Genomic DNA, 17,146 nt, shown 5'->3' with positions numbered 1-17,146 from the left:
ACAGAATGGGAAGAACTGAATGAGAAAGGGAGGGAACAGTGGCGCAGATGAGGTCACTTATATGCTCCCAAGACCCCTTGGGTGCCGCAGGCCGGTTTCAAGATGCGGCGCCTTTAAAGCCTAGCGGGGGGGCGTACCCAGCACCCGACGCCCCGCCTTCTGGGCGTGACCCCAAAAGCCCCGCCCCGATCTTGTAGCCGCGGCGGTTCCAGGCTCGGCGGCGACTCGGGTAGCAGCAGTCGGCGGGCTCGGGGTCTCCCGTCCCCAGGACGGCTGCCGGGACACACGTGGGCGGCTCGGCGATGGCCCGCGCCCCGCGACGTGGTGGGCAGGCCCGGGGGCGCGGGACGGCGCGGCCCAAGTGAGCCGGGGCCGCACTCCCGCCCTCGGCCCGGGATGGCCGTGTTGCTGCCGCTGCGCCGGGCGCTGTTGCTGTGGCAGCTGCTGGCGACGGGCGGCGCGGCGCTGGAGATCGGCCGCTTCGACCCGGAGCGCGGGCGCGGGGCCGCCCCGTGCCAGGCGGTGGAGATCCCCATGTGCCGCGGCATCGGCTACAACCTGACCCGCATGCCCAACCTGCTGGGCCACACGTCGCAGGGTGAGGCGGCAGCGGAGCTGGCCGAGTTCGCGCCGCTCGTGCAGTACGGCTGCCACAGCCACCTGCGCTTCTTCCTGTGCTCGCTCTACGTGCCCATGTGCACCGACCAGGTCTCGACGCCCATCCCTGCCTGCCGGCCCATGTGCGAGCAGGCCCGGCTGCGCTGCGCGCCCATCATGCAGCACTTCAGCTTCGGCTGGCCGGACTCGCTCGACTGCGCGCGGCTGCCCACGCGCAACGACCCGCACGCGCTCTGCATGGAGGCGCCTGAGAACGCCACGGCCGGCCCCGCCGAGCCCCACAAGGGCCTGGGCATGCTGCCGGTGGCGCCCCGGCCTGCGCGGCCCCCCGGAGAAGCAGCTCCGGGTCCTGGCGGCAGCGGCGGCGGCAGCGCCTGCGAGAACCCCGAGAAGTTCCAGTACGTGGAGAAGAGCCGCTCGTGCGCGCCGCGCTGCGGACCCGGCGTCGAGGTCTTCTGGTCCCAGCGCGACAAGGACTTCGCACTCGTCTGGATGGCCGTATGGTCAGCGCTGTGTTTCTTCTCCACGGCCTTCACCGTGCTCACCTTCCTGCTGGAGCCGCACCGCTTTCAGTACCCTGAGCGCCCCATCATCTTCCTGTCCATGTGCTACAACGTGTACTCGCTGGCCTTCCTCATCCGCGCTGTGGCCGGCGCGCAGAGCGTGGCCTGCGACCAGGAGGCGGGTGCGCTCTACGTGATCCAGGAGGGCCTGGAGAACACAGGCTGCACCCTCGTCTTCCTGCTGCTTTACTATTTTGGTATGGCCAGCTCGCTGTGGTGGGTGGTACTCACACTCACCTGGTTCCTGGCTGCCGGCAAGAAGTGGGGCCACGAGGCCATTGAGGCCCACGGCAGCTACTTCCACACGGCGGCCTGGGGGCTGCCGGCGCTCAAGACCATCGTCGTCCTGACTCTGCGCAAGGTGGCAGGAGATGAGCTGACCGGGCTCTGCTACGTGGCCAGCATGGATGCAGCGGCACTCACCGGCTTTGTGTTGGTGCCCCTCTCCTGCTACCTAGTGCTGGGCACCAGCTTTCTCCTGACAGGCTTTGTGGCACTCTTCCATATCCGGAAGATCATGAAGACAGGTGGCACCAATACAGAGAAGCTGGAGAAGCTCATGGTAAAGATTGGAGTCTTCTCCATCCTCTACACGGTGCCTGCCACCTGCGTCATTGTCTGCTATGTCTACGAACGCCTCAATATGGACTTCTGGCGCCTTCGGGCCACAGAACAGCCGTGCACAGCAGCCACTGTGCCAGGAGGCCGTAGGGACTGCTCGCTGCCAGGGGGCTCCGTGCCCACTGTGGCTGTCTTTATGCTCAAAATCTTCATGTCGCTGGTGGTGGGCATCACCAGCGGTGTCTGGGTGTGGAGCTCCAAGACTTTCCAGACCTGGCAGAGCCTATGCCACCGCAAGATGGCCGCTGGCCGGGCCCGGGCCAAGGCCTACAGGGCCCCTGTGGGCTACGGCCGTGGCACCCACTGCCACTATAAGGCCCCCACAGTGGTCTTACACATGACTAAGATGGACCCCTCTCTGGAGAACCCCACGCACCTCTAGTGACAGGCCTGGCTCCAGGTAGTGGCTGTCCCCTCCTGGCCCTCCTCTCCCACCCCCCGGAGACAGCTGACTTGAAGCTGTCCAGCTGTCCGTGAGTGTGAGGAGCTGAGGCTCAGGTAGGGACCCAGTGAAGCTCATGCCCCTGTACCCCCTGATGCAGGGAGTGGGGCTGCCAAAGTCCCCAGAGGGTCCATGGAGAGGATGTGGAGAGGAGGAGGGGGCTGAGGGCATGGTCCAGCAGGGAGTTTATTTAATGATGTAATTTATTGTTGCGTTCTCTGGAAGCTGTGACTGGAATAAACCCCCGTGTGGCACTGCGGACTCCTCTCTGGGCTGGAAAGGGAGCAGGTAGGAGAGTAAGTATCCTATAGGAAGCTGGCGCTGGGCTCACCCCAGACCCCTGACCTCTGGCTCTGCGCCAATCAGGAGGAAGTTCCCCTGAGGAACAGCTGTATTTTTCACATCCCAGACACTGTGTGTCTGTCTGTGTGTGTGTGTGGGGGGGGATGTGTGTTTGTGTAAGTTCTCCTGTCTGTCTCTGGGACCTGAGTAGAACATCTCTGAAGTGGGACTGGGATGCCTGCCAGGACACTCAGGGAATCCCCAGGGATGACGTTGCCACCTCTGGCCCTGGCGTGTCTAGCCAGTTTGGGGTCATGAGGGTGGCTGGTGTGCCTATGTACCCCCTCGGAGCCCTTCCATCCTATGCTGGAGGGGAAGATGAGGTGGGGCTGGCCAGAGGGCATCTGGGTAGCAGAGACATGCGCCTGGAAGGTGGCCCTGGCTTGTGAAGTGGCAGAAGGATCTGAGGTGGCAGCTATGAGAAGGCAGGTCCAGGAGTTTGCAACACTCCACACTGGGACAGATTGCACACTTGTGTGCTGGGAGGTAAGGAAAGGGACTGTGTCTGTGTCCCAAGGAAGGAAGCTCAGGGCAGCTAGGTGTGTATGGGCATCCAAGAGGACTCTTGTCAATCTAGGGTCAAGCTCCAGGGCCCTGTCTTGGAATCTGCCTTGTTGACTGACTGGGCCAGATGAGGTCTCGGTGTCTGTCCCTGGATGTGTACTACACACAGCCAGCCTTCAGCCTCAAGAGATGCAAAGGGCCCTGCCCTGCTCCCAGCCCCCTTTACAACCAAGGGGAGGCTCAGGCTGGAGAGGAGCCTCTATGCCCACTTGCTTGCTTCCTGTCAGTAAGAGCACTGAACCCCAAGTGTGCAGCCTCTCAACCTGAGCACTTTGCCCTGTGTCAGTGGTTCAAAGAGAGGCAAACAGGCTGGATAAAGTTCACAGACAGGTCTGTCACAGGTCATAGGGGTTAAGGCTCACCCCCACCAGGAGGATCAGAACCAACCTGATCCCCATGGGAGTTGTGACTGTGACCCCACCCCCTCCACCTATGCAGGTCCTTGTCCAGGGAGCATCCTCACCTTACCCTTCTCTTCCCAAAAAGCACTCATGTTCCGAGCCTCTGACCAACAGAGCCAAGTGATCGATCAGGGCTCCTTGTAACTCCCCGTTGACTTGAGGTCTGTGAAAAGTGAAGGAGTTTCCGGAGGGTAAAGAGCCTCAGGCACGGGAAGGGTGGAGCTGCCCTGGGGAAACAGCATTCCAGAGACCTGGGGGGAGACAGGCAAGTGGGCCTGAGGCCAGCATCAGAAGGGCACCGAAAGCGCCCTCTTCCCTCCAGGGGCTCGTAGCTGTGTCCCTCAGCGGGAACAAGCCTGCAGGGTGATGGGAAGGAGTTAGAGAGCACAGAGAGCTGCAGGACAGGTCAAAAAGGCAGGTCCCAAGGAGCTGTTTTAGCTAGGAGGATTCACAACAGCCAGGACAGGGAGAGAGGGAAGGAGGGCAGCCAAGGCCTCCTCTCAGCCCTGGAAACTACTAGGAAGTATCCCAGACCCCAGAAGAAGAATGAGCACATGTCCTACTGATGTCCTTTCCCCAGTTTAGAGACAAGGTGTGGAGAGGGATTGGCTGGCTCAGAATTAGTCAGCAGGGAGGCCACACTGGGAGGTGAGCCCATCTACAAAACTTGGGATTTTTACCATGGATTTGATTTGGTTCTGAGTGAGGGACAGGTGTGTAGCTTAAGAGGGGAAAGGAGGTGGGGGGGGGGGGACAAACTCCCTCCCACAGCTGGGCCTTCTAGTCCTAACCTCTCAAAACGAGTATTTCAGAACCAAGTTAAAGTATTTCAGAAACCAACATGGGTGCCACCATTCTGTCTTTGATGCCCAAGGTGCAGCGGCCACGTCTGGCCCGGCCTGTGGGTCTGAGCTTGTGCACGTGAGGCTCTACGTTAACAAAGCTTTCTAGTCCTGCTTCTGTTTCCATAAGGGGACATAGGTGAGGCTCCCTCCCAGAAGTGGCACCCTGAAGGAGAAAGCTGCCAGTCCTGTGCAAAGGCAGTAGTAAGGGCCCGGGAGGGAGTCGGGATGGGGCAACAAGGGAAGCCGCTCCTGGATGGTTAGGCTCGCTCTTGCTCTCCCTCTTCGGGGCTGCTTTAGACTCCAGTCAGGAGGTGAAGAGCGCAAAGGAGGACCCATAGGTCTCAGATGACTCCTCTAAGTAGCAGTTCTGGCCCATTCTCAAGAATAAACTGCCACACCAGTTTGCCATAACCACTTGGTCATCACCAAAGTGCTTCTTCCCCTTAAGATTGCAGCCCTAGGGACAGCAAGATGGCTCAGCACTTAGCCAAGTGCAGGGACCAGGGCTCAATCCCTGGCACCACATGCTGCACCGGCCCCACCCCTGGGCACGCTGAGCTGCCATGGAGACTGGGCGGCTTGCCAACAGGAGGATCACTACTGTCAGAGCTGTGTAGTGAGACCCTGCAAAAACTTTAAAACAAAAACAAAAAAATAATTACAGCCCTGGGGCAGAGGGCAATGTGCGGAGATGTCCCATAGCACCAGGACACACTGGAGCAGGATGTCCTCACAGGCAGTGCGAACCAAGGAGCCGCTGGGATGCTGAATGCCATCCAGGGTCTAAAATAGGTTGAGGCAGCAGAGCATGGTAGTGCACACCTGTAACTCCAGCACTCAGGAGGCTGAGGCAGGAAGATCGCAGAGTTTGAGGCCAGACTGGACTACTACCACCCTGTCTCAAAAAGACTCCCCAAAAATGCGGAGGTAAGGTAGGGCATGGTGGCACACGCCCACAAGGCCAGCATGTGAGTTCAACGCTGGCTGGGGCAAGCTGGTAAGCCATTTCAGCACAGGTCTCTGCAGCACTAGAGGATGGAGAAGGCAAGCTGGCTGCAGCTAGTCTACTGATGTTGAGAACCCTCAAGCACCTGTTACAGGCCCTACCTGAAAGGCACATTCACCATGGCCAGGAGCCAGTGCAGAGCTTGCACGGGGGCACCAACACTGCTCAGTGACTCTGCTCAGGTGGTCGGGCCAGGCAGCTCTTCTGAGTAACCAGCATCACAGTAGTGGCTCAGCAAAATCTTTGTATTCCACAGGCAGCTTGCTGCCCTGCAGCAACCTACTCTAATCAACCTGACTTTAAAAAATAAATGAGTATAAATAAAAGAAGGGTGACCATGTGTTAGAACTGTGCAAGTCATGCACAGGAGAATTCGTTATACTTTTCACTTTCTGTATATGCTTGAAGTTTTCCTTGAAAAATGTTTTCCAGTGTCATGAGTTTCCCAGTATTAAATGGCCACACAAATTCCCACAGTGAATACTTTCCCCCAGTTCCATAAGAAATTTGGTGGTTCAGACACAAACGAAGCTAGGACAGGCTTGGAGGTTATAGCCACCTACCCAGGAATAAGGATAGTGGCCATCCCTTTCCCTCACAGCCAAGGGAGGCAGTAGGCAAGGCCAATCCCTTGTTCCACGGGCCTCTGGCAGCTCCCTAGCTACATGACCTGTTACCACCCAAGAGCACAAAGAAAGCCACCACAATTGTTCCTTCTTTATAAACACAGGTACATAATGTTTATTTGAAATCCCAATTTATTACAAGTTCACCCTTTAATGGGGCCCTTCCTCCTGAAAGACAATTTAAAAACCAACCAACAATGCAGGTGTCACTGCAGTGGGAACACAGAATTCTCACTAGAACAAGGACATACTGGACCTATGACAAGAAGCAGGGGAAGACGGTGGTGGCCAGGTCAGTGCTTGCTCCAAGCCTGCAGGAGTAGGGAAGGACCCCACTCACCAGCCACTGGAGCAAACTCCCCAAGGCTCCCACCTGAAGCGTCCGGTCAAGAGGCTTTATTTATCTTGGTCTGAGGGGTGGAGACCCCCAGAGGGTTAAAGAGCTGAGGTGCTCACATTTTCCAAATTCAAAGTTAATAGAAAAGAAAATTAAACCCTGTCTTATACTTTTATCAAAAATCTGTCATAAAAGGGAAAGAAGACTACAAACTTTTGCCTAAATGTAACAACTAGGCTAGACTGGTGGGGGGAAGGGCTCTCCCAGATGTTTCTGCTGCCCCTCTCCCACCCACTGAGATGCACAGGTCACTCGAGCTCCAGTCTGAGGCCGGAGTGGGGAAGGGGTGCTGGGACACAGAGTCTGAAAGAGCCACCACATAGCAGAGGGCCCAGGGCACCACCAGACCCCACAGTCTGCTGGCGCGGGCCCTGACCCAGCTGCTCAGAAGGAGCAAGGCTGGCCGAGGGAGGACGGGATGTAAAGCAAAGACGTCATCATATAAATTGTACTGTACATGTGCCAAAGCAAGATGACAAATATTTTACAAGATGTTCTTTATACAATATCACTGCTAAAACAAGCAACTTTTAATAACTAGAAAAGTCAATTTAAAAAAAAATTAAACATTACAGTCTTCCTGCTCCTCTTCTGCTCCCTAAGAGCTTGTCTGGTATGTGGGTGGGCTGAGCTCCAACACCCTCTGGCCAGAACCACCCAAGTAAAGGTTATAAGCATGATTACAAGCAGGACTCCAGTCTCTATAGTGAAGTGCCTTGAGTTTTTTGTTTTCTGAGGGGGTGAGATGACATGGGAGTAGGGAGAGATCTGTCACAAAGAAGGGGTATGCAGGAATGATTCCAGGGAATGTCCCTTTACTCTGCCAAGCTCAAAAGACCACAACTGTCCCATGATGCTGGTGAACAAAGAGTTCTACATGGCACTCACTGATACTGTCACCTGAGAGGGAGGTGAAAGAGACAGAGTATGGGCTTAAAGAAACAAGACTGTATATAAATACAGATTAAAAAGAAAATCAACACCACCTTCCCAATTGGCTGGTTCCTCTTGATCCTGCTAATAGTCACCCCTCCCTGAAGACCAGAGGGGTGAAGTACTGCTGTGGGAGCCAGTGTGGGAGGAACCGAAGGAAGGAAGGAAGGAAGGAAGGAAGGAAGGAAGGAAGGAAGGAAGGAAGGAAGGAAGAAAGGAAGGAAGGAAACAAGGTAAAAGACCTGGGTTCCCAGGAGCAACTGCCCCTGGCCTCCTGGAGACTGCTAGAAAGCAGATTAAGGCCCTCTTCTGCCCCTAATATTCCTTGGCAGAGACTATCAGCCAGTATCAGCCTCTCAAGAGCTCTGCTTGATTAAGGCCCTATAGGGAGCTGGAGAAGAACAGCCCAGGCTCAGATTGGCAGGCTTTTCTGGACTCCATGACTGCTTCCCTTCCAAGTTCTTCTCCAACTTCCTTTCCTACCCCCGGCTGTCTCCCACTGTCCCCCACCTCCCTTACCACAGCCCCCACTTCTATTTCTTCTGTCTTCGTCCCCTAGACTGTCCGATGGGCTCTGGATCACTGTCCCCTTCATCATCAGCAAGCCGATCAGGAAACTTCTTGCGTTTCCTGCGGACATAGGGGTGGCCAGGAAGATGTTTATGCAGCAGGGCCACCAGACACTGTTCTGTCTTCACCATGCAGTTCAGAACGTGGCTGCCACGGCAGTTGTAAACCTCGGCATTGGTAAACACTTGTTTCATGTCGTTGAGAAACTCCTGCACAGAGTGGTAGTTCCCACAGGAACACTTGTTCTGCATTGTCTGGAAGTCCATAGGGTGGGTGATCACATCATAGTAGTCCTCAGCCTCATCTCTGGTCACGGGCTCTCTGTGAGGAAAAACCAAACGGAGATATCTGTATGGTAATACAATTCAGAGAGCCCTTGGTGTCATGTAACTAGCACCAGAAGGCCCACACCTGTGGGTATCTGCCACCTGGGGGACAGAAGTGTGTCCACCTTGTGAGAATTGTCCCTCCCTCCCAATGGGAAAGAGTTCATCCCTCTGTTGAGAAACATCCTGGAGGGAAGGGGCCCAGGGCAGCACTGGTGCCTGACGCACCTGAAGGGCCAGCTGAAGCGGTACTTCACAATCTTGTGGAGGATCTCCTCACACTTCTGCAGCTCCAGGCTTTGCCTCCGGGAGCTGCGCTTGGTCTGAAGCACCTGGTGCAAAAGAAAAAAAGAATCTTATTACAGGTCCCAGAGCAGAGCGAGAAATGGGTAACTCTGCTTTAGAAAGAAAACAGAGGTTAGCCTTTTCCTTTAGAACAAAGACATAAAACTGATCTGATGCTCAAGCCAGGCTGTACTCTCATCCATGAGGCAGGCCTCCTCCATCATCCCTTCTGCCTCCTCCCTGGTGGACAGGGATCAAAGCGGCATGGGGCAGGGAGCAGTTGCTGTATTAACAGCAGAACTGCTGGGAAGTGGCGAAAGAGGGCCATTGTCAACAAGATACTGGCCCTCTGACAGCAGACAGACCTGGAATTATGGTGATACTGTGGATGGGTATAAATAAGCAACTGGAAAGAGCCAGGCGGGTTATTTGTTGGGAGAGGCCTCTGGCAAGAAAAGCAGGAGGTCCCATTCCCATTCCCAGATTCTTCCATGGCAGAGGCATGCTGGGTCTCTTCCTATCTCCAGCTGGAACTCTCGGAGCTGCAGAGCTGAGGGATGGGCCCAGGAGGATTTTTAATGTCTTTTGATCTCCCTAATGTCTTGTTTTATGCCCCCAACCCCAATTTGATCTATCAAAATAAGCAAGTCCATAAGAGCTTCTTTTTGTTCTTCAAAGCTCAAGTAAAGATCTAAAACAAAACTACTAAAATTACATTGGCTGAGGTGCAGAGGGGAGGGGAATGCCCCTCCCCTAACAACTGTCGGCAAAAGACCCAACAGTAAGTGAGGCTCCAACATTGCTGACATTCCCACAGGGAGACCCAGCCCCTTTGGGCCCACCAGCAACACATGGGTACTATTTTAAAATCCTTAACAAGTTTTAGGCTGCTGCTAACTAGCAGAGACAGTTTGCAGGCTACACAGCAGGGGAATGCCGGACATAGCTGTTCCTGGAGGGCTGCTGCCCCTGTCTGCCCAGAGGCCACCCATCTGCCTCATCAGCCCCTGGCTGGGGGAGGGAAGAGAAGGAAGGCTCTGCACCTGTTGCCTGGTGAATTCTCAATGGTGGGGAATGGCAAATAGAGCAGAAAAACAAGGAGGATTCCAAGTGACACTTACCAGCTCGTCCACTTCAGCATCATCCCCAAGGGCTGTCTTCTGGCGTGACCTCCTGGTAGGATGTGGTTTCTTCCCTGGTCGTCGGCCTGGCCTGGATGCAGGGGGGATAACAATCTGCTTGCCCTGGATGATCTTTCGAGGTCTCACTGAAATAAAAAATATGGATTCAGAGCAGAACAACAGAAGAGGAAAAGAAAATAGGTGAATACTGACAAGATCATTCTGACAGGCTAAACAGCAGCTCCCTTTGGTTATAGGGTGCTCTTGTCCTCCAAATAGGACACTAAAGACAGCATCCTAAGACCTTTCAGAGGCTAGGTTCACAACTACTTCTACCCTGTTTGGTTACTCCAAACAAGGGCCTTCTAGGAGTCAACCATACCCTGACTCACCCAGGAAGAAAAACTGCTAACAGAGCAACCTGGGTCTCCTCCAGCCAGAGCCCCACACACATTTAAAATGGAATGTGATTGTAAAACTATCTCCCAACCCCCGAGTTATCCTACACACATCCATCCAAACTGACACATAACACACAAGAGCATCCTTAGAGTCTTTTCAGAGAAAAGGTGACTTATATAATGGGCCAAATCTTTCTCACTGAATTTAATTCAGAGTTGGCCCCAGTCCTGCCTTCCACTTCCCTAAGGGCCTTCATAGCAGTGCAGAGAAAATAAGGGGACCAAGACCCCTTTTGTTTCCAGTTTACAACAGGTGCCCCATATCAGGCCCACCAATGACCCTCTATCTTCCCTGGGGAAATAAGTTCCATGTGGGTGTATTCAGGGCTTTTCCACTAAGGCCATTTCTCAGCCTTTCCCTGCTGAAACTCTAAATTGTAGAGAAGACATCTGGGCAGAGATGAAGTCCAAAATGGCAGTGTGTGACACAAAGAATCAATGAGTAATGCTTTCACTCTCTACCATAATCTTTCATTGATTATTCTGGAACCTCCAGCTCAAGATCAGACTAGAAAGGAGAAGAGGAAAACAAGTGGAAGGGGGGGGAGGGGACGGCAGGGACATAGCGCAATAGAATAAGTGCTTCCCTGGCAAGTGCAAGGGCCTGAGATCAATCCTCGGTTCCGCAAAAAAAAAAGAAAAGGAAGAAAAAAAAAAAGGCGGGGGAGAGAAAAGAAAAGTGGAGATTCAGGTGCTAGGGCCATGAGTTGCACTGGAAACAGCCTGAAAGGTGGAGAAGACAAAGGGCCCTGGAGTACCCAGTATTTCCTAGATCCTTGGGCAGCCTCTAGAATCCTAGAGAAGGAATAATTCTTTGGAAAAAGCAACAGTGTGGAAGTAAAAGAAGTCACTGGTCTGAAAACAGAACCAATACAATGATATGTTCAGACTCTATTCTCAGATAAACACACATGTATTCTGACTCCTACCCCATCTAGTACAAGGATGGCCTCCTCACAATGCAGGGTAATGGACTACCTATTAACCTATCCTGAGAGCCCTGAAAATCACATCTAGTAAACCGAAGAAAGAAAGAACACAAGGTGTGGCCTTGTGTGGTAGAGCCTGCTTGTAATCCTAGCACTTGAGGCAGAAAGTTCCCAAGTATAAGAACAATTCAGGTTACATAGTGAGGTCCTGTCACAGACTGACAGATGGACAGACAGACAGACAAGACAGACAGGACCAACCAACCGACCAACCTGGACGTGTAAGTGGGCACCTCCTAAATATGGGGAAGGAAACAAACGTACATGTGGGGTCATGAACAAATGTGCAAGTTCAGTGCCCTCGACTTCTGTTAGTATCACTGCAATCCTAAACAAAACAGACAGCTGAACACCTGCTCCCTCTCCTTACACTATGATCTTAAAACTGTACCATCTCTTCAATCCCAATCTGTGGTCATTTTGTTTGGAACCAGAAATCCAACTCAGGACCTCACATTTGCCAGGGAGGTGATGCGCTACTGAGCTCTACCCCCACCCTGTGATCTATTTTCTACTGAAGTATAAACAGCATATTTTGTGAAGTCTGGGAAGAGGAAGCCTGTCAAAAGGGTGGACGGCTGGGTGCAATGATGCACACTGCTAACCCTAGCTACTCAGGAGGCTGAGGCAGGAAGATTGAAGGGCTCTGAAGTTCAAGCCCATCTCTTTCTAAAAATTAAAAATACATATGATGGGATGACAATTTAGCTCAGTGAAAAGGCCCTGGATAGGGCCCAGGAGATAGCTCAGCAGCATAAGCGCCTGCCTGGCAAGTGCAAGGTCCTGAGTTAGATCCCCAGTACCACCCTGCCTGCCCACCCCCCCCCCCATCACAGGAAAGAACTGGGGGTGATGCTGCATGCCTGTAATCCCAGCACTTGGGAGGCTGAGGCAGGAGGATTGTTAAGAGTTCAATATCAGTCTGAATGGTACAGTGAAACCCTGCCTTAAAAAAAAAAAATTTGAGAAATGGCAGTGGAGGGACAGAGATGAGATGCCCAGCACTTGGTAGAAAGTTTACTGTGAATCTGATGCCAAGCTGGGTTGCATGCTACACGCTGAGTCTAGGAAAGAAGAAGGGAGAGTAAGTAGAGTCACACTGTGGTGAGCATGAATAAGGAGGCCACTTCTACCAGCATTTATCTAATGATAAAAGCTTTCTGAAGTTTTTCCATGTGAGCCAGGGAAAATCAGCTTTCTCTTTTCAAACTAGGAAAGCCACACAGCTGCACATTCCAGGGAAGTCACTGTAGCCAGAGGAAAAATAAAAAGCAGCACAGTATCAGAAGCCAAAAGACAGGTCAGGAGATGGTAATAGGACAGGCTGGTTATCCACTCACTGTTCCCAACCACAGGGACTCAGATTGGTCCTTAATATGCTTGAAACCTGAATGCCACTACAGCTTAGAGCAGCCAATCTGTCACAGGTTGGTGTCCTTGAGACCACATCACCTTACTTCCAAACAGGCAGGTGATGAACATCATCTTAGTAACCAGTTTAACTCCTGGAAGCTGAGCCCCAAGAAAGACAACAGCAATGCTTAGCTACTGCCAGCCCAGCCTTGTGTATTAGCTGGGGAGCCTGTGAGGCCAACTGAGTACTTACACCGCAAACCAGCCACTTCATAATCTTCCTCCTCCTCTTCCTCTTCCTCCTCTTCTCCTGAAGCACTCTCCTCATCTTCACTGTCCTCAGAGGCAGACTCTTCAGTGTAATTCCTGTGTGGAGGAAAGATGTAATAAGCACAGTGTGCTACCGAAGTGCTCCTGGGAAAGGCTCAAGTCACACAGGAGTCCCAGTGATGACTTTCTCTGCACAGACAGGATTGAGCTGACAAGGAGAGAGGCCTATACTAGGCAAGGACAGTTTTTCACAGAACTCAGAATGAAGCCCCAGCTGTATGCCTCGCTCTGATCAGTTCCAAATGATTTGGGCAAGACACCAATGGCAAAAGAAATCAAGACCAAAATGGAACTGTGCCCCTCTCCATGCAAAATACAAAACTCTTTAATACTGTTGTCTCACAAAAAAAGCAACATAAGGTAACATTTCAGGTACTAACAGCTGCCCCAATTCTGGGGTGACTGAAAGGATAAAGACAGCCCAGACAGGTGTTACGCCACCTTGACGGCCCCCTTCCAGGAATTGAGACAGTGTGCAGATGACCATGACATCAAAGCAGTGGTAATCCCCAGCTCAGAGCAGCTGGTCCAAAGCTCCACCACTTCACAGCAGCATGCCTCATCTCTCTAAGTGTAGCTGGAACAGAGTGCGAAATAACCTGCTAATACTGTTAAGGTGGGGTCATGATCAAACAGCTTTGCCCTTTATAAGGGAGACCATGCCAGAGTGCCTATAAGCTGCTCATTTACAACCTCAAATTTCAATGTGGGAAACAATATTAACTTGGCAAATATTAGGTGCCTCCTCTTTACAAGGTTCTGTGTTTGGACATACTGATACTCGAGCATAGAACAAAGCATCACCTCTACTCACAGGGAACTGACAATCTCATGGGAGGCTGCTGTATACAAAACTCAGCATAAAGGCAAGAGACAGGCACTGAAATCCTGTTTCAGAGATTGAAAGCTCAGCTGTCACAGATGAAAAACAACTCTAAGGATGTAAAAGACTTTAAAAAAGCAGTGCAATCTGAGCTAGACCACGGGGTATTTTACCTAGTTAGGAGTGCTAGACAGTATTCCCAGATGGGAGGAAGGATGATGGAAAGCGAACAGTATGAAGAGGAACAAGGGTTTCTAAACTTAGGTCAGGGTTGTGCAAGGTTCAGAATTTAGGCTTAAAGTGCTGACTTTATTCTAGAGGCAATGGAAAAATGGAAAGTTTAGTTCAGGAAGTGACAAAATCTTTGCCTTTTGCATATCATTCTGATAGCACTATAATAGCTGGAGGGGAAAAACAGGAGGTAAAGTAAAGAACAGAAAAACCACTAACACAGCCCAGATGTCAGATATGGGGAGGAGAAATAATAGCAGGGACCGTGGCAAATGCACAGCAGCTGAGTGACCCTTAAAACATGTACACATTAGCTGGGCGCAGTGATGCACGTTTATAATTCCAGCACTTAGGAGGCTGAGGCAGAGGATCATTGGGAATTCGAGACCAGCAGGGGCTACAAAGTGAGCTCAAGGACAGCCTGAACTGCATAGTAAGACCCTGCCTCAAAAAGACATGAACACACATATATATGTGTACAATGCACTGATAACATTTAGCAAATTAGTAAATACATAGGATAAGGGACAGAGAATCCATGGCCAAGTTGACGTCAAAGTTCTAATCATGACGGGTAAAAGAAACAGTTATGGGGAGGAAAGGTAAAAATAAGCTTGATGGTAGACTTTTAGCCAAAATTGGTTGTAAAAGGCAGAAGAGACAGCGATGTATTGTCTCCTGAGACGTCCGATCAAAACTACGGATGTGGCCTAGGTGTGGTGGCACACGCTTGTAATCCTAGCACTCAGGAGGCTAAGGCAGAAGGACTGCTATAGTTCAAGGTCAGCTTGGGCTACACAGTAAGTTCAAGACCAGCCTGAACTATATATAGGGAGATCCTGTCTTAGAAAACAACAGTAAGACTACAGACATGGCTGATAATCAAAACCAGAATCAGATCAGAACCCTCTGCGCTCCTACTAAAGCAACATTAAGTGATTAGGCTCTGTATTCAAAAGTTTAGCTTAAAGCACCTTAGAATTACTCAGGTTTAAGTAATTGAAGGTTATTTATTCATTCATTTATTCTTTTTTTTTTTCCATTCATTTATTCTTAAAAGAAAAATTCTCGGGGGCTGGTGAGATGGCTCAGTGGTCTAAAGCACCTACTTAAAGCAAGCTAAGCTAAGCAAAACAACAGGGACCATGGTTCAATCCCCAGCACCACATGCCAGCCAGCCCCGCCCCTTAGAGGGCTGAACTGGCCCCCCCCACACAAAATAAATTAATTAATTAATTAATTAAAATTTTAAAAATAAATAAATAAAAAAGAAAAATTCTCACCTGCCACGGGAATTGCGCCTGGCAGTAGCAGGCTGGCAAGCTGGGCACTGCCACTCGCCATCTGGTACTTCATAGAGGGCCGGTCTCAGACAAAACAGGTGGAAGGCTTTATTACACTCATCACACAAGATCAGTTTGTCATCCTCACCTGCGGAGAGATAAACTTGTACAGCACTGTCAACAGCACAGCAATTGTCACTGACTTAGAAGAAAGAACTGCTCTCAGCCACAACACCACAGAAGAACCAACACCTAGAAGTTCCAACCCATCTTTAAAAAAAAAAAAAAAAAAAAAGACAGTCATTTTCTTCAAAGAAATATGACACAAACCAAAGTAGAGGTTTGAGAAGTAGAGTTTAGAGAAGAGGGCTCCTAACATATACCCCAAAAATCTACCCAGCGCTAGGACAGGTGAGTATTATCTACTGAAAGACAGCAAAAACCAAGCAATGGCTAGGAGGTATGGTTCTTCTCTGACCCTGACCCCAAATGTTTCCCAATGCATGCCTGGTGTGATTCTAAGTCACTGAGTCCCCTTACATTTGAAAATACACTAAATAAGCTTACCATGGTCATTTCTATCAAATCTTCATTCTTAATCAGCAACTGAACAGTTTAAATACTGTTTTTTATCCTTGGAAATCAAACCCTGACCTAATTCATAAAGTGACTTTAGTCACTGAGAACTTAGTCACATGGCTTCTAGCCATGAAGTTCCTTTTACACCCATGAGATCCGAAAGAGCTCAACTTTAAAACAATTATTCCCAATGATACAGTCTGTAGGGCTCAGGGCAGAAATGAGTTGGCATTCTCTCACATGAGCAAAGACTGCCCCCTGCTGGAAACAACTATCTAACTGCATAGATAACTCAAAATTCCAAGATCATAAAATTCAGATTAATTCAATGTGCTCTCTAAAAATTTGAAGTCTGGAGAGATCAATTACTCTTATTATGTAAACTAAACTGAAGAACAAAGGTCTGCTCTAATTCACTAGCATACAATTTCAAAGACAAACACTTAATGCCAGTTAAATATAAGACCCAATGCTATTATGGGCTACTGGACTCTTTTAGAATATTTTGCTGAGTTTACACACCTATAATATTCAATAACGGAACTTAGGAAAAATGGGGTATACCGATGAATGTCCATTTTGTATATGTGTATTCAAAGAGGTTGGGATAGATATATAGTTGTATTCTCTTAATGAACAGAATGATTTGTTCTAATGGTGTTTGTAAATGGGATCACAAGTCCGCATCTTGTACAGCAATTAACCACTAAGAAGAATATATGCAGTGTATTATTTGTTGAAACTGTCCTTCCGATATGATTTGAAACTGTCTCATTGCTATCTGTTTGTCAATAAAACTTTGAGAAAAAAAAAAAAAAAAAAAAAAGACAAACACTTAAAACTGCAGGAGAGGGTAAAACTGCTCCATTGCATTTAAAATGTGTGTGAAAAAAAAAAAGAAAAAATAAAAATGTGTGTGTACAGAATTTTTTAGGAGAAAAGAAGGTCTTGAGACTGGAAGTCCTACTCCCTGTTACACTTAGAACAGTGATTTAAACATACCTTTCTTTCGACAAACTTTGCACCTGGCATTTTCTGCAGACATATCCCACTTGATGCAGGCATCAAGCATCCCAAGTAGAACATGCATTCTGGAAAAGGTTTGAGCTTCACGGATTGCTGTCTTCCACTTTTCTAGGGCAGATGCAACCTAAGCAGAGAGCAAACCAGGCCAGACAACTATAATGACTTCAAAAGCACTGAGATAAGACCAAGAATGGGCAAAGAGTCCTGAGAATTCTGAGGACATCTGCCTCTCAGAGCATTGCCAATCTAAACCATTTGTTTTACAGAACAGAACAAAGAAAAACAAATCATTGCTCCGAAGAGTGGAAAAACCTCACCACACATCACACAAAGATTAAACAGAGAAATGACCAGATGACAGGTCTCTTCCATTAAAGTCTACTTAAAAGACTTTATATCATTTATTTTTTT

At 50.1% G+C, this 17,146-nt stretch overlaps 2 protein-coding genes across 2 annotated transcripts in view; one reads left to right on the top strand and one right to left on the bottom strand.

Moving 5' to 3' along the window:
• The first annotated feature begins 217 nt into the window (after positions 1-217).
• Positions 218-2,502, top strand: Fzd9 (frizzled class receptor 9). Its single transcript, XM_004630436.3, has one exon. The coding sequence runs from the start codon at positions 397-399 to the stop codon at positions 2,182-2,184; it is 1,788 nt and encodes a 595-aa protein (XP_004630493.1). The 5' UTR covers positions 218-396; the 3' UTR covers positions 2,185-2,502.
• A 5,288-nt stretch (positions 2,503-7,790) lies between these two features.
• Baz1b (bromodomain adjacent to zinc finger domain 1B) overlaps positions 7,791-17,146 on the bottom strand; it is an 80,533-nt gene continuing 71,177 nt past the window's right edge. Inside the window, exons 14-19 of the mRNA XM_023714412.1 lie at positions 16,712-16,859; positions 15,131-15,278; positions 12,717-12,829; positions 9,661-9,806; positions 8,483-8,586; positions 7,791-8,249 (exon numbers count right to left, since the gene is read on the bottom strand). Of these exons, the coding sequence (XP_023570180.1) occupies positions 7,892-8,249; positions 8,483-8,586; positions 9,661-9,806; positions 12,717-12,829; positions 15,131-15,278; positions 16,712-16,859 (1,017 nt within the window). The 3' untranslated portion in view covers positions 7,791-7,891. The remainder of the gene's footprint in view (positions 8,250-8,482; positions 8,587-9,660; positions 9,807-12,716; positions 12,830-15,130; positions 15,279-16,711; positions 16,860-17,146) is intronic.

This window comes from Octodon degus, unplaced genomic scaffold (assembly GCF_000260255.1).
Source record: "Octodon degus isolate 3935 unplaced genomic scaffold, OctDeg1.0 scaffold00035, whole genome shotgun sequence".
Lineage (NCBI taxonomy): Eukaryota > Metazoa > Chordata > Mammalia > Rodentia > Octodontidae > Octodon > Octodon degus.
The sequence above is the reverse complement of the archived record's forward strand: the minus strand, read 5'-3'. Positions and strand labels throughout refer to the sequence as shown.